This window comes from Pararge aegeria, chromosome 23 (assembly GCF_905163445.1).
Source record: "Pararge aegeria chromosome 23, ilParAegt1.1, whole genome shotgun sequence".
Classification (NCBI taxonomy): Eukaryota; Metazoa; Arthropoda; class Insecta; order Lepidoptera; family Nymphalidae; genus Pararge; species Pararge aegeria.
Genome location: NC_053202.1, coordinates 8,364,498 through 8,387,037, shown reverse-complemented (window position 1 = coordinate 8,387,037; position 22,540 = coordinate 8,364,498). Strand labels below are relative to the sequence as shown.

Here is a 22,540-nt window from a genome sequence, read left to right as displayed (position 1 = left end):
GACCGCCGGTTGCTTGGGAACTCAAAAGCCCCGCAAACGGAGGAGTGTTTATATAAATTTTTGATAGTTTTCTATTTTTCTTTTATAATTCACTGTTAAAAATCAAAAAAAAAAGTATATAAATAAATGATAGATAAATAATAATAAATCTTTTATTTGAGAAAAAAAGTACACGCTACACAAAAACATATCAATGAGAACATAAACAAAAAAAAGAACATATCATAAAATTAGGTATCTAAATAAAATGAAATAAACTAAAAACAAACTAACAATAAACAAATATTATTCTATGTTGGCAGTGACATAACACTATGTAACGTTAAAATATCTGTGGTGTTGTTTCTTCCAAACAGAGTATCGCCTGAGCGTTACGCTGTAGCAGTGGATGATAGTGAATAGAGTTCAAGTTTATAAAGGCAATGAAGATCTTCCTGGCAGGAATAGCAGAGAATTATCTAGATTGAAATAATAATTATTGTAATATTTTTGACGTGACAACGTCGTATAATTCGATGGAACCGGCTGCAAGCACGAAAAAACGTATGCGGCGTTACCTCGCTCTGAGGCGTTCCAGTCAAGGCTTGAAGTGCAAGCGAGAGCGCGGAACGAGCGACGAAGAGGCACAGTCAGCCTCCGCGTTCGACATCTGTCTCTCTCCTACTTGAGCGATGCGTCCGCGTGGACAGCTTCTATATAAAAATACATTTACATGTTTTCGGCAAGGATGAAGTGCAGTGAAAAGTGAATGTGGTGTCAATTGTTAATAGCATCGATAATATCTATCAAACAAATAAAATTATAATTTTCTTTTGAAAAATTCAACCATTCCATCAGTATTTTCTTACGACGTTGTCACGTTCAACTATCGTCAGTAAGCCGACTTTACAGACAACCAATTTTTATGTGGGCCATTTTAGCTAGCCATATTCAATTATGACGTCAGTATTTTAGCCCTAACTTCAAACTAGGACACCAGTATCTTGGAAATCAGTTGCTTTTTCCACTGTCATTGTTAGAAGAGTCAACTTAATATGTCGAGAGACCCAGAATAGAATAAAGCGTTGAAGGTATAATAATTATTTCCCACAATTATTATTATATACTTAGCGATTACCCAAGCATACCCGCGGGATAAGACATAAAGTACGCCTGTTACTAACAATCGCATCATGTTCAAATTACGTCGGCGCAGCTGATTCTGACGGCGTGAATCGTGATGCGATTGCTTTTTTTACCACGCTTTCGATCAGATTAAATTATAGGACCTAGTTTAGTGAGCTCGTGATTCGTGCGATAAATCGGCCAAGCATAGATTGTAGATATAATTAATAATTTTATAAAGGATTTTAAACTAAGATTTCATGGTTAATCAACATTTCTCAAATATAGTTCAACGGGTACATACCACGATAATATTATGGGGTTTGTCGATATTTCGCCCCAGTTTCACGAAAGTTGGATGTCGCGGGCAGAATTTATTTTTAAATATATATATTTTTTGTTATGCTGCACTCTTCTAAGAGCTGAATAAAAGATACCAGCATATTATTACTTCATTACATCACTCAAAACTTCAATTATGTTTATGTTTTACACGCATTTTTTTTTTCTAACTGTACACAGACGGACGAGTCGCTATTGGCCTTGTTAGAAACTTTATACGAGCAATCACTAGTTTTTACACTTTACTGCATAAAACTACTTGTCCTCAACTCTCTACAATGAATGCAAATGTTTTTTTTTCTACAGTTAGAATGACTATAAGGAAAATAGAAGTAGGTAAATCTATTTCGGATTCCTTCATAAAAACACTTTTCTTCATTACTTTTCTCTAACAGGAGTGCCATCATACAACCGAAATTAATAATTAATCTAATCCTTAATCTTCAGATTGCAGATTTATTCTAGTATTACTATCCTTTTCTTAACGGCGAAGGAAAACATCAAAGTCAATGTGAAATATTTACTTATTCAAATAGGCATATAGATATAACTTTTGATGCGAAGATTACATAGTGAGGAAACCTGCATACCTGAGAGGTCCCACAATGTTCTCAAAGGTAATATAAATAAATAAATATACTACAACAATACACACATCGCCATCTAGCCCCGAAGTAAGCGTAGCTTGTGTTATGGGTAGAGCTGGCTAAGATAGCTGATGAATATTTTTTTATGAATATAATACACATTATTAATTATAATATACAGATAAACACCCAGACACTGAAAAACATTCATGTTCATCACACAAACATTTTCCAGTTGTGGGAATCGAACCCACGACCTTGGACTCAGAAAGCAGGGTCGCTGCCCACTGCGCCACTCGGCCGTCGCACAAAGATGTGTGAAGTCCACCAATCCGCACTGGGCCAGCGTGGTGGACTACGGCCTTAACCCCTTTTTATTGTGGGAGGAGACCCGTGCCCTGTAGTGAGCCGGTAATGGGTTGATATGATGATGATGGTGATCCTTTTCCTCATCAACCCACTCCTAGCCCACTATTGGGCACCGATCTATCAGCAAAACGCTAGCTTAGAAGGGATTATCTAATTATTATTTTGTCCGAGCTTCAATAATATTATACAGTGCCATCTAGGAACGATGCTAGGAACTATTTTTTTACACTGCCATCTATGTAAAGTAGTGTGAACCACTTTCGTAACAACTGTTAACTCAACCTATGCTAAAAATACAGAACTTAAAAACTCTATGAACCGTTTCAAACTCTGTTACATAGATGGCAGTATTTGAAACTATTGTAAATTATATGAGTAAGCAGCAAATACATTTTATATACATACTATTAGGGTACACCAAAATAAACTTATTAAAATTCACAACATACATACATATTGAATTACAGCCGTTGTAATTTATCAAACCAAGTTTTACAGATTCTATTATTTTTTTGCACCCGCGTAGACATAGCACAAACCTGCGAGAGTAAGCTTGAACCTTTTCTTGTTAGTTCAATTCTATTAAAACACAGCTGTCAGCATAACGCAGATAGAAGCTAATTAAAAAAAATAAACTCAAGTTTTCTCTTAGAATTTATTATATCATAATACAGTCTAATAATAATTATTATTTATCCATGTTAACGTGCTCTAGCATGCTTTCGTAAGACACGCTCATTCCTAATTTTAGCGCCATCTATGTGTCATTTGGAGTACTTTTTCATGAAAAAGGTATAATACGAATTATTATTTCAGCCTCAGTCGTACAGATGGCAGGAAGATTGATATTTTAAGATAGTACGAAACTATTCTAATAGTTTTCTTGTATGCCAATAACGGATTATGGTACTTAGGGTTTCTTTTTTGTATCATAAATTTGTGCATTAAAGTCTTAATTTATATGTCTATTTTATGAAATTATAATATTTAACTGGATATGGGTGAAATCCTCTTACCTACTAAGGAAATAGGCAGTTTAGACACAATTTGTAACTTTTCAATTAGTAAAATTCTATACCAAACTTTTTGGAATTTAAAACTTCATTATTTTTCACCTGAGCTTTCATCTGTATTTTATTTCTTTTTAAATACCTCTAGGTACTTGAGGGCAGTAGATACGTAATTAAGAAAACGGATTGACACATAAAAAAACAATCACTCAATAAATATTTATTTACACAATAAATTAAAATTAATTAATAACAATTTACTTAATCTAAACCTGTCTTTTTACACCCGTCCATCCTTGGTACGGAAGGGCCTGGTAAGGTAGTGGCGTGTCCCGTCTTCGCCTGTGGGAGCCGTGGTGACCAGCGTAGATGACCTGGTGGTCGTCGTGGTCATCATGGGATGAGAGCTTCTTGACTCCCACAATCGCTGATAGCATTAAAGCTAGCGCCGATACAGCTAAAGCCTGGAATTTATATACTTTTATTAGCGGTCCGTCGCGACGACATCCGCGTATAAGTCAACCTTAAAAAATAGACATATGCTGTCGCGGACTTTTTTTTAGAACTTTTAAAGAGGAACACTTTTGTAGTACATAATTTTATCGAAACTTTAACCGTTTCTTCAGTGCACGCAACGAAAAAGGAAATAAAAACCGATTTTGAAACATTCTTCATTGCCGCTATGCTAATATTGGTTTTCGCGCGATGATAGCCTGTATGCCTTTTTCAATAAATGCACTGAAAAAAAAATTCGGACTAGTAGTTCCTGAGGTCATCGCGTTCAAGTAAACAAAAAAACTCCTCAGCGCTATATATTCAAGTATAAGATTATTAGGTATTATGTAGAATCGAATAGAAAAACTTTATTGCTTTACTGCAAAGGCGGCCTTATCAAACCTATACATATACTTATACTTTTTTTATATTCCACTAGTAGCCCTCGACTTCAATGTCACCTTCTGGTAACGGGCTTATCTGTTAGGGGTATTTAAGACCCGTACCCGCAATCACTTGGCAGCACGTCTTGTCGGTAGGATGGTAACCAACCACGGCCGAAGCCTCCTAGGCATAATTGTCGACAATCTGCCCACCACCACCAGGTTAAGTGCCATATATAGGACTACTTGAATAAATATATTTTTGACTTTGATTTTCCCGCGTTAGTGGTTTTATTTTATACGCGTAAAAACAAATACACAGACAGTATTTGTCCACCTTTTATAGCATAATAATTGTAGTTTCAAACTCGTAAAAACTACGTGTTTGCTACTAACTTGAACTATAGCGTGATTCATAGTTTATAACGTACCAGTGGGTAGTGCTCGTAATTGAAGTCGTAAAAGGCACGGTTCTATACATGTTTATTGCTATAGTTTTAACACAAGCGATAAATACGTCTGCTCATGCTTCTATCTTAAGTTAGTAATCAATGTAACCCAAAAAGCTACAAAATAACTAATACAGTTAATATTGCTATCCTTATATCGAGGGAAGTTTACGAAAATAATAGCAATTATTTAATTTCCGATTGAATTTTAATTGATTACACGCGTTAGTTATTATTATGTCCCGTGTTTAATTAAAATCTCGTTGCCCAGAATCAAGTCGAGCTTTGCTAAACGTTTCCGTCCATTTATAGACTTCTTTATCTAAGGCAAAGGTGACTGACTGACTGACTGCCTGACTGATCTATCAACGCACAGATCTAACGACTTGACGGATCAGGCTGAAATTTTGCGCACAGATAGTTATTACAACGTAGGCGGATTAGCGGATGCTAAGAAAGGATTTTTGAAAATTCCAACACTAAGACGATTAAATGGGGTATGAAAGTTTGTATAAAATCCTTCATCCATCAATTTATTTTTCAAGTTACATCCATGAAACTTTGATTTTAGGTTATCGATAAAAAGTAAAGAAACACGTGTTTCACAAATTTTAAAAATTCTAACTCCAAAGGCATCAAATAGGGGATGAGAATTTATATGAACGTCATATTTTTCTATTTGCGGCAAGACATTATTTTAACCTTTGAGTTAAAATTTACCAAATCGAAAATTGAACTTAACGTGAGCAAAGCCGGGGTCACAAGCTAGTTTATAATAGAGTTACCAGCAGTAAACATTGCTCCGCAAAACAGGCAAAAGCTAAAATTGTTTCCTGGCTTGCTACCTTAAGCTATGATTCAACAGAAAAACTTTTCCTGTGTCTAGCATAATATTTACATATGCTTGTATTTATGTAATTAGCTTGTACAGTACGAATTGTTTAATCTTCTGTAATTCAAGTGACAACATAAACTTAAATTGTTAAATTGTAATTACCTAGGTGTGGGCACCATCGAAACTTTAAATGTTGTTTTTTTTAATAAAAAAAAAATACCATCCGCCATATTGTTTTTTTTTTTACGCCATTTTTACTGTTAAAATATTTGTTTAGAGAGTTCAAATTAGGTACAACCAAAATTGAATTAACTGTGTAAATGTGTAAAACCTTTAAAAAGTCGTGTTTTTTTTTAATTACCTACTTGTTTCCAAATTCAAATTCGATTTAAAAGGCCTAATAAAAACTTTTGTGACGTCAAGTCTGTTTCCTTCATTTCTCAGGAGACAGTGGCGTGCATAGAGGGTATGCACAGGGTATGCAGATGATATAAAATGAAGAAAATCTCCAGTACGAGTTATTAAAAACTTAAGGGTGGGCATTTTCAAAGTTATAAAAAGCCTACACTTAAGTATTTATAACTCGTACTGGAGATTTTCTTAATTTTATATCGTCTGCATACCCTGTGCATACCCTCTATGCACGCCACTGGAAGCAGATGTACCTAATGGTGGCAATTCTGTTATCATAAAACGAAACTAAGAAAATCTAAGGTGAAATTTGAAGAATGCAAATTTTTTTTTATATATATATATATATATATATATATATATATATATATATATATACTTTGTACCTATTTCTTATTATTTTAATTATAAAAGGAAATACTGAATATAGTGTTACAGTAAATTTATAAAGTGGGTAAATAATTAAACTTTTGATATTCATGACATTGAATTCGTTTCTATATAAATACGACTGCATTAGCGATGCACCGCAGTCCTACATGGACTCGAACGATGCAAAGATACCTCCCGGTGTCTTAGTTGTTTATCAATAGGCAAAATACAAAAGTATGCGGTGGGCATGACGTTATATTAACACATCACAATAAATATATTAAAGCACTCGCACAAATGCACGCACCGACGCGACGAGGCCCCAAAGCTTTCACCCCCCCTAAAATCGCAACGCTTTAACAATACGACGTCGGACGGTTGATTCACTGAATACGGACGTATTTAAATGAAGATCGTGAAGGAGACCGATGTTTGCGGAACTGTGTCTATTTCTTGATTTTCCTCTTCCTAAGGTATTATTTACTTACCCTTACCCACAATAACTTGAAGCTTAGGTTATATTATATATTTTACTAGCTGTTGCCCGCGACTTCGTCTGCATTTGATTTTGTTTTTTGATGTGGCATTAAATTTAGTTGTAGATATAAAAAAATTTAAAGTATTCAGTATCCCTAAGCCTTAAATGAGGGGTTTGCTGCTGTCCGCTGAGGACAAATCACAGTGCACAGGGTTTTTACCATTGTATACAATGGTAAAAACCCTGTGCACGCCACTAAATAAAGAAGGAAGATGCTATAAAATAGAAAAATCCTTCGCATTTATGAGTTATACAAATTTTTTTGGGTTAGGCAGAGCTTTTGTGCAAGTATGAAGTGCACGCCACTGATGTCAAAGCTCTTACCAGTTCCAACCACTAGACTACCACCGCTGAGAACTGAATTTGTGGTTTCGAACCCTATAAAAAAGAATTATTGATTACAGTAGGTAATCTTTCTGATAAAGGATTCCACGTTACTCCAAAATTCATACTTTTCTCCAAGCGGTGTTGGTTTTTCCATAAGTATGTATGGAAAAGATATAATTCTGTTTGATATTATGAAAATTGAAAAGGTTTCTCTTTTACATGGAGAATGTATTTAAAGTGAAAGCTTTGAAGACGTTTCTATTTGAGTTTTCTTAGTAAAAGTGTTTTAAATTCAAATTAAGTTTGCATAGGAATAGTATAAGTTGATGTAATAATTCACAGTTAGTACGAGAACCTTGAATTCTATGAATTTTGGCTATGAAATTTGTGTAATAAATTTTCACAAACATGCTTATGCATAGGCTGTCTTATTGCTGCCTGCTTATTTATTTATTGTAATTAGAACGGCCAGAAGCCAATAAATTTACACTTAATAAAAATAAGGTAAAAAAAGATTTTATTAAAAGGTTTCTATTATTGAGCGATGTATGGGTTGATTGGTTGACGGCCGACTGGTGCAGTGGGCAGCGACCCTGCTTTCCGAGTCCAAAGCCGTGGGTTCGATTCCCACAACTGGAAAATGTTTGTGTGATGAACATAAGTGTTTTCCAGTGTCTAGATGTTTATCTGTATATTATGAGTATTTATGTATATTATTCATAAAAATATTCACCAGTCCTCTTAGTTCCCATAACACAAGCTACGCTTACTTTGGGGCTAGAGGGCGATGTGTGTATTGTCGTAGTATATTTATTTATTTATTTATTATTGACCGATCACATTCGGTCTTGTACTTAGAAAGAAGCACGGCGGGGAGCAGCTAAGAGCAGTGATATTTTCTAAGACTCAATGACTCCGTGTACACGTCACGACACGTCTAAGAATTTAATTTAAAGAGCAGAATATTAGTTAAAGAGTTTAATATAAATACCTAATATTATTCCAAAACAAAATGGTTCGAACGGAACTGAAATGACGAGCCTTAATAAATACGATTTCGAACCTAGACCAGAAATAGTATTGGTGCAACAAAGATAGAAAATAAGTACAACAAAGACAATTTATCGGGAAAGTAACCATCTCTTTTTTTTTGTCGGCAGTCGGTAAAACAATTTCCATTAAACAATTCGTCACGCCGAACGAGCAAAGAGGTTCGCACAAGCATTCACTCTTTCCAATTATTATCGACGCTATCCAATTACCTATTGAATTTAAAACGCACCTAATTGTATTGACAGTAGGAGAGTTATTTATTTGCGTTATCTTTAGTTTACTTTAGACGATAGGTATATGCAAAGCTTGCTTGAAAGGGGGCAATTACACAGTACACAGTACGTTATGCATATAGCTGTTACCCGCGGCTTCGTACGCGGTTTTTTTGGATTTTTATGAATTCTGCGGGAACCGTACATTTTCCAGGGATAGAAAGCCTATGTGTTAATCCATATTATATCTCCATTCTATGATAGTTTTTTTATTTTTTTTTAATAATTTTAATTTGTTTGTTTAATTTATTAGCATGTGGTTATTTTTATGTACGTTTTTTTAACCATGCACAGCTCGCAGTCTGTTTTCCTCGCGTTTTCCTTATCCTAAGGCTACTAAGCGATAAGGCCGACTTTTGTTGTCTACTGTGCCTTTGTTTTCAATGCTTCACTTATTTCCTCAACTTACGTGTTATAATTATAACTAGCTGACCCGTGCAACTTCGTCTGCACCAAATCGGTTACTACCGGAAAACACAAATTAAAATTACATTTTCCAAAAATGAATCCTAGCTAGATTTTATTTAGTTTTAGATTTTATTTAGTTTTTAAATAGTTTATTTTAGGTTATAGTTATGTATTAATAAAAATTATATCCCATTAAAGAAATGTACATAATATCCTAGCTAGATCGATTTATCGCCCCCGAAATCCCCTGTATACTAAATTTCATGAAAATCGTTGGAGCCGATTCAGAGTTTCCAATTATATATATAAGAATTGCTCGTTTAAAGATATAAGATATGCAAATGAAGTGTTTAAATGAGATTTTGAACTACATTTTATAGTACTCCGGAAAAGAGAGGAATATTAAAGTGTGTCTTGGACACTTGCTCTGTTAAGACACGTCACCCTCATCAATAAAACTTTTGCAAGAACCTTCAGTTATAGACTCACAGTCCGGGTCGATCGGGTTGCTTCATTGTGTAAAGATTGCATGGCCACCTGCGGGCTTCATCAGATTAGCTCTATGTAAGAATAATATATAATGCATAGTCTTCCGATTTACATATGCATGAAAATTTTTGGCTAAAGGAAAATGGGTTATTTACCTTGGAAGATTTAATTACGGACAGACTGAAACTATGAATACGGTCGTAAAAACAAGATGTCATTTAGAACTTTGTTGTAATCCCTACTAATATTATAAATGTCAATGTAAGTTTGTTTGTTACGCTTTCACGAAAAAACTACTTAACCGAAACTTTGTACACATATTCTTGGAAGTGTTAGAAGTAATATAGGATACTTTTTATCCCGACATTAAGCTAGGTTCCTTTGGGCTCCGACAAATTATAACCGATTTAAATAATTATTTTTGTACTATAGAGTTAATAATATGTGTTTAATTTTGCCCAAACTGTGGTTGGAGCTCGAGGACAGAACTCCTCAGCGGACATCAGCAAACCACTCATTCAAGGCTTAGCGATACTGAATAGTTTAATTTTTTTTAGATCTACAACTAAATTTAATGCCACATCAAAAAACAAAATCAAACACAGACGAATTCACGGGCTAGTAAAGTATATTTATAATCTGTACCTAACTATAAAATGCTTTGTCCTTACTGACTGACAGACAATCTACAGTCTATACGGCTGAACGTATAAATATTTGAAATCTTAATAGAGAATTCTATGACCAATGTTGGTTTTGTTTTTAAACTCAACTCTTACGAGGGTCAAACAGGGGAAAAAAGTTTGTATTATTTTTTAATTTTTTAATAGGTTACCACGAATAAATATTTTTTTGGCGTTAGGTTATAAATCAATATACTACAAATTCTACGCAGTCGAATCTGCTGGCATCGACAACTTTTCTATACATGAGTTACGTATATGTTGCTGTTTATGCCCGCAAAGCTCAAAAGTAAAATCCATTATTGTGTTGCTTCTTTTCTAAACGCAAAGTTATCGTAAAGTTATTTTTTTTACCAACGTACGGTTTTCACGTAACTGGAAATCATATAAGATTACAAATAAACAAACGTTGCCTCGTGAAGCGAGTTCATACACCTAATAAATCTTTCTTTGTTTTTTATAACCTAATTCTCTAAGCGATAAGACCGCCTTTGCGCATCTTATATATATTTTTTTATTGTTTTGTTATTTCTTGTTTTCGCTTTTAATTTGTGCAATAAAGACTTTATCCATCTATCTATTCTATCTTTCTTCTACAGTGCACAGGCAGGAGACAAAAAATATATCCCCCGATTATATCGTTTATTTTTCCACATATATTATTTGGATATTATTTCCACTTGTGCGCCAGTGCTCTGAGAGTTGATAAAGCTGTGGAAGAAGATACATTTTTATCCTTTCCCCGGGGACATAATTGTCTCCTGCCCAGGCTAACCGTGCAGTATAATAATTTTAAGATCGTACCTTCATAGTAAGAAGTCCCAAGCCTCCAATACCGACTGCTCCCAAGGTCTTCGCGAACATCAGACCAAGCAACGCCAAGGATCCACCGCCATCGCCTTTGCTGCCTCGTCCGGTTGCTGAAAAATATTTATCAAGACGTGGTTTTAAGCCACAACGGAATAGACATTAGGTGTACACTTAGGCGAGTAGTAAGGACGTCGGTTTCACTTTGGGCGTGTCAAGTTCAAGTCTCAGCACGCTCCTCTAACTTTTCTAAGCAATTAAAAAAATGCTTTAATGGTAAAGAAAAAAACATCGTGGGGAAGCGTACCTGAGAGTTATCTAGAATGTTCTCAAAGGCGTGTTGAGTTCACCAATCACCACTGGGCCAGCGTGGTGGACTGCGACCTGAACCCTTTTCATTATGGGAGAATACCCGTGCCCTGTAGTGGGCCGGTAATCGGTTGATATGATAAAGATATACTATTAGATAGTTCAAATCTAATCAAAATACATTTTATTGTACACCAAATACAAATCATTCAAAAAAAACACAGTAAAAATAAAAAAAATAAAAGATACAACAGGCAGCCTTATCGCTTAAAATCGATCTCTACCAGGCAACCTACCAAAGTACACGAAGTTAAGAAAGGTAAGGGTGTACACAAAATAATACTTAAATAATAAACATAAATTACAATTAAAAAAAAAAGGTCATTGTCACACTTAAGATTTGTAATCTAGTTTTGTCCTTATTTTAGTATTAAGTAAAACCTATAACAACAATACGTTACTCCACTGTTGTATTTGTACTGTTGTATATTACGTTACTGTTGTAACGCTGTTTGATTATTAATAAGTAAATAAATACATAAATCAACTGCTTGATCCGTGAATATTTTTTTTTTTTGAATTGTGGAAAACCATCGTCTTTTAAAAAATCTACACCTCACAAATCATGCAAGGATAAGGGCGTACCCGGGGGGACACTGGGGGGTAGCTGCTCCCCCTTAAAATCTCGCCTAATCACTAATCAAAGTTTAAAAGGGGCCTTATGTGCTAACTTTTGAATAAACCGTTCAGTAGAGACCGTCAAAATGCAATGCTAATGGCATAAAATAAAACCGCGCAGCCGCAGCGACGATGACCTATAAAGTAGGATCATTTGTGGCTGGCACTACAAACTACACTACCTAATGTATCATAAAGGTGTGTTTGTGCATTTCAAGTAGGTGTATGAAAACAAAACTGTCGCGGATGATCTCACTTGGCAGTAGGCAGCTTTTTATAACTCTTACAAAGCCTATTCTTAAGTTTTTTATTAATCGTCCTGGATTTTCTTCATTCTATGTCATCTGCATACTCTGTGCATAGCCATTTTGCACGCCACTGAAACGTCCAAGTTCAAGGACCACATTCTACAAATTGCCACGCTGTATCTCATCATCATCATCATATCAACCCATTACCAGTCAACTACAGAACACGGTTCCACCCACAATGAGAAGAGGTTAAGGCCGTAGGCCACGCTGGTCCAGTGCGGACTGGTGGTCTTCCCACACCTTTAAGAACATTACGGAGAACTCTCAGTCATGTAGGTTTCCTCACGATGTTTTCCTTCACCGTTAAAGCAAGTGAAATGCTTCCAGTGCCGAGCAGGCCAAGAGGCATAAATATGAAAACCTGGATAGCAGCTTCATTTTTGTGCTTTTTGGAGTAGAGACTTTGGGGCCGTGGGGTCCGGAGGCAAGAGCCCTTTTCAAAGAATTATCGAAAAGGGTTATCGTGTCTACCGGTGATCCTAGAGCGGACAGTTACCTTGGCCAACGAATTAGTTTGGCCATCCAAAGGGGCAATGCTGCCAGCATCTTAGGAACTGTGCCTCGCTGCGGTGGTTTCGAGGACGGACGGACGGAGGAGGTTATATTTATATTTTAAAGAAACAATATTACTATAATAAAGTTTTTATCTAACTTAATTACTTGAAACGCATATAGCTACGAAAAGTTAGAGGGGCGTTGGCGTTGGGCGTCGAACTCGGAACCCCGAAAGTGAAGTCGAGCTCCTACCCAATGCGCTACCACCGCTTCACACCACCAATATATCTAAAATACGAATACAATCGACATCTCTACCTATTTCGATCAATCGATTATAGTCGATTTCGCTTTGCATTATCATTCCTTTCACTCTAGTTTACCCGAGCTGATATCAATTCATTTTATTGTACTTTTTTGTTACATAGATTTACGCTCGCATCACGCCGATGGAAAGTGATAAAGTAAGTAGGCATGAGTTTGACGACCCCTCTCGCACAGTGTTGAGGTCTGTGGTCTTTTATGTGAGGTTTGATTCCTGCCAGGGGCAACATAGGAATTTATGATATCTGAATTATCTCTGGTCTGGTGTGGTAAGAGACGTCGATCGTGGCTGTGTACCAACGAGTTACCGATTGTGTAATACCCCAAAGAAGTTAGCACGCTACCATCTTAGACTGCATAATCACTAATCACAAGGTGAGATTGCAGCTAAGGGCTAACGTGTAGCGCAATGAAAGATACAATATTATATTATCTCGCAACTCGTAACTGCCTTACGACAAAACTTCTTCCACCTCGTTTTAGTTTTGACGGTCCACCCTTCCATTCAAATAAATTCAAATATTCTTTATTCATGTAGGCCTATCACAGGCACTTATGAAGCGTTCATACATATTTCATTTTAGACAGCTGGCTGGCGCAGTGAGCAGCGCCCTGTTGTCTGCATTCAAGGCCGTGGGTTCGATTCCCACAACTGGAAAAATGGTTGTGTGATGAACATGAGTGTTTTCAGTGTCTGGGTGACTTTATATTGATTGAGAGGTGAATGAGCATTTATGTGTATTATATTCATAAAAATATTCATTAGCTATCTTAGTACCCATAACACAAGCTACGTTTACTTTGTTTATATATGTTTTCTAATGCCCTAGAAATTTATGAAAAAATGTAAATACTGTTATGCACCTTCGACTCCTACTCCTTCACTAATTAACTGTGATGCATCAAGGAAACAATCGCATCCGGTAAAACAAACATGTATCGCATGTCAGGAATAATAAACAATTTCGCTTCATTTCCTAATAGTATAATACATTCATCGAGGAAATATACCTAGCTAGTAAGTAAGTCTTCAACTTAACTGAAGTGTAAAAGTGTCAAACATGAAATTTATTTCGGTTACTTCTTAATTACTTAATATTCTGTTTAAACTTTGACAACCTCCGTGGCTGATTGGTGAATGCATTTTGGGTATTTATATTTCTGAATTATATTCACAAAAATGTTCATCAGCTATCTTAGTACCCATAACACAAGCTACGCTTACTTCGTGGCTAGATGGCGATGTGTGTATTGTCGTAGTATATTAACTTTTTATTATTTTTTTTTATTTAAAAGCGTGTATTATGCAAATAAATATCTATTCTATTCTATTATATAACGCTAGAACGGTCTAGACCACAAAAATCCTAATAAGAGGTTTCGTTTTCCTAATTCTGTGGTAGAAACTTACGGGCATAGATCAACGGTTGGTTGACGACGCCAATACCTAAATTCAAGCTATGAAAATAGTAAATTTAATAAAATCGCCCTGAGTAATATAATGTAAGATTGTTTAAGTTATTTAAAAAAAACCATGTTCACGGTATTTGCTAAAATGCTTTGTTCCTTGGGTTGATGAAGCGTCTCTCTCAACAAAAGGGATCATGTGTACCCTATATGTGGAACCAGACAATCTGAAGCAACAAACGAACCGCGCAAATTTTAGCTAGCTCCTTTATCGAGATGCCTTGGAGCGTGAGACATAATAATAAACCCGACAGGTGTCATGCCCGGTAAGCAGTTTCAGGTCTTCTAAGCGAGATTTCTTCGCGTTTTACTAAAGTCATATAAAAGAAAACGTTTTTTTAATAGCAATAATTAACGGAATAAGCAGATGACCCACCTAATGAACCTCACAAGGCATGCAAAAACACGTTCTACAAAAAGAAGCCTTGTGTCCATCATTAATAATAATCATTAATTCATCATTAATTTATTTTCATTTTATTATTAATCGCACGCTATTTAAAAAAAAATATCTCCTTAATTTATGCAATAGAAACGTATATATAATAAATGGTTGCTAATACCCTTCTTCTTCCTATCTTAGATTATGCCGATGCCTGTTATCTAGACTTGACCGAGGACCTTCTTGATAAACGGGAGCGACTGCAAAATTTATGTATCAGATTTATATTTGGCCTCCGGAAATTTGATCACATCTCAGTGTATCGGAGCAAACTAAAATGGCTTCCTATAAGGCATCGGCGTAATCTGCATGTATTAACTATCCTCTACTCTACTCTTTTTCTTCCTTGGAGACCACCGCACCTTAAAGAAAGATTCAATTTTCTTGGCCCGTGCACATCCCAAGGCTCTCAGCGATCCACCCGAGAAAATGTGCTTAGAATGGTGAAGTGTAACTCTCGCAGTTATTCAGAGTCCTTTACAATAAAAGCGGCAATGCTGTGGAATGAACTCCCTGATGACATTCGGCGCTCTAAATCCCTTGCGATTTTTAAAAGTCGTGTAAGGAGGCACTATTTGTCACTATAAACAATATGTATTATATTTATGTATATTATATTATTACATTTATTATTTTATTTAATTATTTATGTATATAATATATTTATATATATAATTCCGATTTCCCGTCTCTCATTACCTTATTCCAATAGTTAAGGTAGCCTGGAAGAGATCACTGTTAGAGATAAGGCCGCCTTTTGCATATAATTTATGTTATTGTAAGTGTTCCTGTGTGTGTTTCCTTTATTATGCAATAAAGTTGTTTAAATAAAATAAAAATAAAATGGTTCAAACTCCTTTAATCTAGGTATAGAAATTTGTTGTCAGAACATAGTATCTACGGTTCGGTTATGAGGTTTGGCGGTCTGGAAAATCTAGAATTTTATTGGTTTTCTCTTCGGAGAAATTCGTTTAGAGCTCGTAGCGATGTTCAGCTATATCCAGAAATTGCAATTTATTGATGGTAAGTATGTGATTGGGTTCGCAGTTCTATTTTTTATTGCAAGTCACCCGTTAAAATTTATAGCTCAGAAAATGATAAAATACTTGGGGAGGAATTGCTCTTATTATCTCAGTTTTGAATTAGTTTTACTGTGAGATAATATTATTGAATATGATCAATTTTTAAACTTTTCGTTAAAATTTAAACTACCACCTCACTGCATGATTGGGCTGAGAAGGTGTGCATACAGAGCGAACGATATTAAACAGAGAAAATCTCCGGTTTAAGTAAGGGAACTAAAACCGCACATAACTTAGAAAAGTTAGAGGTGGTGGGATTCGAACTCGGCCTCGGAAAGTGAAGTCGAAGTCCTACCCACTGGGCTATCACCGTTACAAATATTATAACAGAATGAATACGACGGGGTAAAAAGTTTAACTTTCAGCTTTCATATATGTGTGCTATAATTAGGCACGCGCCACAGAGAACTAGTATCGTTTGTATTAAAACTGAAGCACGTTTGCAGGACTGTATCTTTTACGTATTTGTATTACGAGTAATAGCTTCTGGTACATAGTAATAGCTAGCAGTTTGAACGAATTCTAAACTACATTAATACAACAATAAAACTTGGACAAACACCACAGAACAACACTTTAGGTGCTGAATGCTAAATAAGATTTAAAGAACTCAAACTACAAATAAATAATTAATCTATGTAGGTAAGAATAACGTATCTATTATTTTTTTCGCTGTGAAGAAAGCAAAAAAATATCTTAATCTTGACCATATTTATAACTAATATCTGTTTATCCATTTAACCCCTTTTTATAAAAACGTTTTCTGATACGTTTTTCTCATTTATCTACAAAAGGTTTGCCATAAATAAAATAGTGTACCTATTACTGAGTATTACGGTTATTTTTATTACTAATATATTCTTATATTTAGACAATTTTATGAAAATATAAAATTAGTGTTACCGAACTTTAAGACTCCTGGAAATCATTCAATCGTTACTTCATTATCTAATGGTAGAACTTCAACAAAAACATTGGTACTATTGGCAATCGCTTGCTTCAAGATACGTTTTAATGTTTAGGAAGTTTTAATGCAAATAACTTTATTTGTTGAATATCTAATGTATGTGACTGTTAGGTGGTGGAAGTAAAAACCTAACTTTTTCTATTATGTAAATATAGTTCGAACGCTTAATTAATACAGTTCGTTTTTGTTTTATAGTTACGGTATTATTATATAATTTTATTACAATTTTTTTCACAACAATAACTATCGGGTCAAATTGTTATTTCCTCGATAATATCTTTGTTCTATTCAGGAAAGTTTTAATTGCTTCCCCTAAGTCCCTGGACATCGAATGATAAATAATCACATAGTCATTCACTACATAATTAAAAAAAAATACGCAAATCGGCCTAGAAACGTCATTGAAATCGCATGTTCTGTTTGCTAATAAATCGCACCTAATTAGTCCGCGTTTTCTTGCAAGGTGATTAAAAATTGTTTTATCCTGTTCCACTGGGAACATTGTGAAAAGGACAGCAACAATTTAAGACCTGTCAATTTAGTTCAGAGTCTTTAAATAAACTAACTCAGTTTGCTTTAAATCTTCTTTAGGACAATAGCTACTTACTGTAATTATATTCCAAGAAAACTCCTTCGATGTCTTTACAAATTTATCTAACTTAGCGATAGAATTAATGATTTAAAACTTTGTTAGTTTAAAGTTTTTAACGTGATATAGAATAATAATTCGCTGTCCACAATACAAGTCTCTAATCATAAACCAGGATGCAAAATAAGGGTGTCAGTTTGGATTTTTTGTACGTTTGTTTGTCCTTAGAATTAAAAAGGATGGACCACTTGAACGTATTTTTTTTGCATAATGTCCGTGTCTCTTCTGGGATGGGTTTGATGATATGTTTTACTGTTGAAAACATAAGGGGGCGCTGATAAAATGCTACTTAATTTTATTCAAATAGGGCTGCCATGCCACTTAGTTGTGATTTTTTGTAATGTTATTGGAGCAAATTTAGTTGCACACAAATCTCTCAGTAAAACTAAATTGACAGCTTTCAAAGTAGTGCTGTTCTTTGCCACTGGGAAAATTGTGAAAAGGAAAGCATTACTTTTAAACCTGTCAATTTTGTTTAGTTAAATATTAGTGCTCCAATTAGTTTCATTGTATAATATATTAAAATGTAAAGTGGCATGCAAATCTGATACTGTTATGTTTAAAGTTATATTATTTATATTTTTACTGTGACAATTTTTAACTTTAACTACATGTTAATCATTTTTTATTTTTGTATTTTGTCACTTTTTCTTATAAGTTAAGCTTTAATATCGATTGTAATATATCGATAAATGTCACTCGTGTTTCTTAATGCTACGTACTCACCATTCTTTTCCTTATACGAATCGTCAATAGCTTTGAGTGATTCTGAGAAAATTTTACTCAATTTGTCCTTCTCTATCAGATTGGGTAGTTTCACGTGCAATTCGTGGCTTTGCAGGAACTTCGCCATCCTGTACAGAGGTGCATCACCGAGGGACCTCCCTTCATCGTCCAAACCATTATCCGGTATACTAACTAACTTAACACCATCAGCTATATCGAAATCACCGCTTAATAAAGAACTAAATACTACATTAACAAGAAGGGTGGAAACAAAAGTTTCTCGATACATTTTCGTTAGAAGTTCGTTTGTGAATTAAGTAAGAAAGGGGAGCAAAAATGCTTTTATAGTGATAGCTTTCAAAAAAATGAGAACCAAGCAATCGCTTCGTGGCGTAGCGTCGAGTGGAATAAAAAAAGACCATGGTGGAGCCATTCTACGGCAGTTGGACATCGTTCACAGTCTGGTTACTTTTTTAATTGAACGGCATTTATTTTAATAGGTGGTATGGTTCTTTAACCGCTGTTAACTACTGAACTTCTGTTTAAATCTGCCCTTAGTATGAGTTTGACATGCTCAAAAACGAAGTCGTTTTCACATATCGAAACAAAATAGCTACAATAGGCTGATATTTTGCATGCTTAAGGAAATTGGATACCAATCCAATACTATTGAGACCTAGTGCTGGTCTTATGATGACGCCGTAAGGTGGCCAAGTGCCGGTGGATTCATATTATAATTAAACAACGAAAACGCATCGAGTTTGTGCTCGTTTGATTCGTCTTGACAAGGTCTCTTTGAAAACTCTGATGATTAAGTTACTTGACTATTAATATTAAAGGAATACATATCTTAACCATATCTTTTTTTAATTCAGCCTTTTACAGTATATTAAAATCACAAACAAGGCTAAAACGGCCACTAGGATGCAAAGTATCTACAGTTCCAAACCGGTTATTTAATCAAGCGGATACTTTTTCCTGTTATTTTTGGAGATAAAAAGTATTACGGTTTCCAGGTCAATTACCGAGGTTATAATGTACGAAGTATATAATAGAATTATATAGTAGAATTAGTATGAACTAAGTGAATTCTATGCATCTTATTCTCCTTAGCAATAATCTGAAATATGAATTCTGTTGTAGAATGACGCACAAACTGATCTCGGCATTCAATCTGAACAAATAAACTACAACAATAGTTTACACCTTGTAGTATTCGATGTAAAGCTACTGGAAATACTAAAAACGTTCTGATGTTTTGCTTTATATATTACTAGCTGTTGTCCACGCCTTTGTCCACGTTATATTTGTTTTGTGGGAACTATTAGTTTTCTCGGCGTATTCAAGACATACGCCAAATTTTAGCGAAATTTTATCAATATTGGTTGAGCCAAATATATAAACAAACAGGCACTTTTTCGCTTTTATGATATTACTAAATGAATAAATAAAAATAACTTCATATTCAAAAAGGTTAAAACAATGAATTGCTTGTGGTCTCCACACTGTGTACCGTGAAGACTATAAGCTGCCGTGAATAAGTCTGAACACGTAACTTTTTTCCATCATAGTTTATCTTGCTGTCATATTAACCAAGGACGATTATAAGGAATTATTTGACATGTGCATACGAAAGTGACTTGAAATTTTATTTTATTTTAGTTCAAGTTAGCCCTTGTCTACAATCTCACCTGGTGGTAAGTTAGTATATAGTCTAAGATGGAAGCGGGCTAACCTTTTAGGGGTATGGCAAATTAAATCCACGCCCCTTATAGGCTTCTACAAAGCATCGTACTGGCTTGCTTTTCAGTCTTTGGCAATGGGCGGTAAGCACAAAACAAACTACGAAAAATTTCAATATTAAATAACTACTTTGTTTAAAAAGAATTAATTATTTACAGACTTTCTATTAATAACAAAATACAGTGGACTTGATAGGCTATATATAACTGATACTTGAATGAGGTACCCATAACTTTTCCTACATGGCACTTCAATCAAAGTTTTATATCTGTGGAAATTGTTTTCACCATGGGCTACTAGTAAACGCACTGAGTTTTCTTCTTTTTAATTTAGTGAGTGAGAGTAAAGGGCCTAGAGAAATAGTATTTCAAACGAAAAGCCTGGACTGAGAATAACTGGAAGAATACTAGTCAAGGATATGCAGAAAATCATTTTTAATTTTTTTATTTTATCCCGCTACCAGTGAGTCCTTGACTGTAATACATGCTTATCGTATGGTGGAACTCTTTTGTAGGTCAGATGATAATCACTCCCGAAGTCTCCCACCAAACCAGAAAATTCAGAAATGATAAAATCCAAATTGTCTCTGCCCGTGATCGAAACTGGGAAATTCCACGTAGGACCAACGCGCTTACCGTCGCGCTAAGGACTTATCATATCGGCTTATTCATTTCCCACTGCTGGGCATAGGTCACCTTTATCATAATGAGAGAGGGATTTAGAGCTTGGATCCTCCATTTTGCTCCCATATGGGTTAGCTGGCCTGAAGTAATATTATCATGATTTCCATTAGTAATGGTTCGTGGTCCCTTCTTGTAACACTGTTGCACGAAGCATGGCACCTATACCGCGTTCATCGCCATTATTCAACACGCTCTTGGACAGCAATGTTCAATGGGATCTATTCCATAACCGGTGGCATTGTCCCGGGAATTATTGAGATACTCTGAGAATATTGAATGACCTTCAATATTCGCAGAGTATCACTATAGTGCACTTTTTTAGTATCATGTCTTTTATAATGTTTAATTGTCATCTTTTATTCTTTAGTTTTATAGTTATTCATAAATTATGTACAAATAAATAAATAGGTAATCATAATAATCGGGACCATAGCGTCGACGACTCCAATTTTCTAACTCCGGTTTGATACTGAGATTATTTTTGACCTATCACAATTTTAGGAACCTGAGTCCACAAAGAATTTATTATAGTCTAAGATCCGCGTACTCATATACGTAAACTTACGACTCGACTTGAGTGTCGCCTAGTGCAAACCAAGCAATCGAGTGCCACAGATTTTATACATACTTACTTAAATTAAATAAAAAATTCAAAATTCATTTATTTCAAGTAGGCCTAATACAAGCACTTTTGAAACGTCAAGTCTGTCCGTGTGTAGTGACTCTACCACCGGTTCGGAAGGCAGATTCTACCGAGAAGAAGCCGGCAAGATACTCTGCAGTTGCTCTTTTCCAACATCAAAAATTTACATTTTACATTTTAACATTCATTTTTCTATCTTGTGAGAGATGAAAGCGGAGGCGGATGCTTTCAAGCAAATTGTCATTAAGAAACTCATCAATTGTATAATAACCTCGCTGTAATAAATGTGTTTTAACACATTCTTTAAACTTATGCATTGGTAGGTCCAAAATTACCTTAGGAATCATATTATAAAAGCGTATACTCAATCCCACAAATGACTTCTGCACCTTTCGCAGACGATATGCAGATCTCACTAATTTATGACCATTTCTTGTAAGTCGACTGTTTATATCCACTTTTTGTTTATAAAGACTAATATGTTGTCCTACTTACTTTTTAATCGGTCTGGATCTCCTAAACTATGCGTTTATCTGCATAAGACTGTCGTGATATTAAAATGGCCTTTTTAAGGAGTAATTCTATGCCTAATAATGACGACGGAATTATTCTTGACTTATTGTCATGTTATTATGGCTTATTTTTAATACCAATTCTTCGATTCTTTCTAGTTCTCAAGGCCTATTTAGTCACGGGTAAAGCATATAATATTATATATATCGTATCGGCTTTGTTAATAAATATTATTATTTTAGGTTGAAATTTTATTATACTGCATGAATTTTGACAACTTCACTATCGGATGGCCAAGTTCGAATCCAGCACGCACCTCCAACTTTTGTAACTTATGTGCGTTTTAAGTAATTAAAATATCACTTGCTTCAACGGTGAACGAAAACATCGTGAGGAAACCAGCATACTTGAGTTTTCTACATAATGTTCTCAAAGGTTTCTCTGCCAATTGTGGGCGGAGACCCGTGCCCCGTAGTGGGCCGGTAATGGATTGATATAATGATGAGTATGTTAAACGCTGAAATGGAGCGCTATAGGTATTAAATAATTTATAAAATCAGTAGGTTTTATAGTT

The 22,540-nt window shown here is 35.0% G+C and overlaps 1 protein-coding gene across 1 annotated transcript; it reads right to left on the bottom strand.

Annotated features, from left to right (window-relative positions):
• Positions 1 to 3,678: 3,678 nt before the first annotated feature.
• On the bottom strand, positions 3,679 to 18,673 carry LOC120634088. Its single transcript, XM_039904481.1, has 3 exons — positions 18,385 to 18,673; positions 10,932 to 11,047; positions 3,679 to 3,876 (listed from the first exon to the last, which is right to left on the bottom strand). The coding sequence occupies exons 1-3, from the start codon at positions 18,671 to 18,673 to the stop codon at positions 3,679 to 3,681; spliced, it is 603 nt and encodes a 200-aa protein (XP_039760415.1).
• Between the last annotated feature and the right edge of the window lie 3,867 nt (positions 18,674 to 22,540).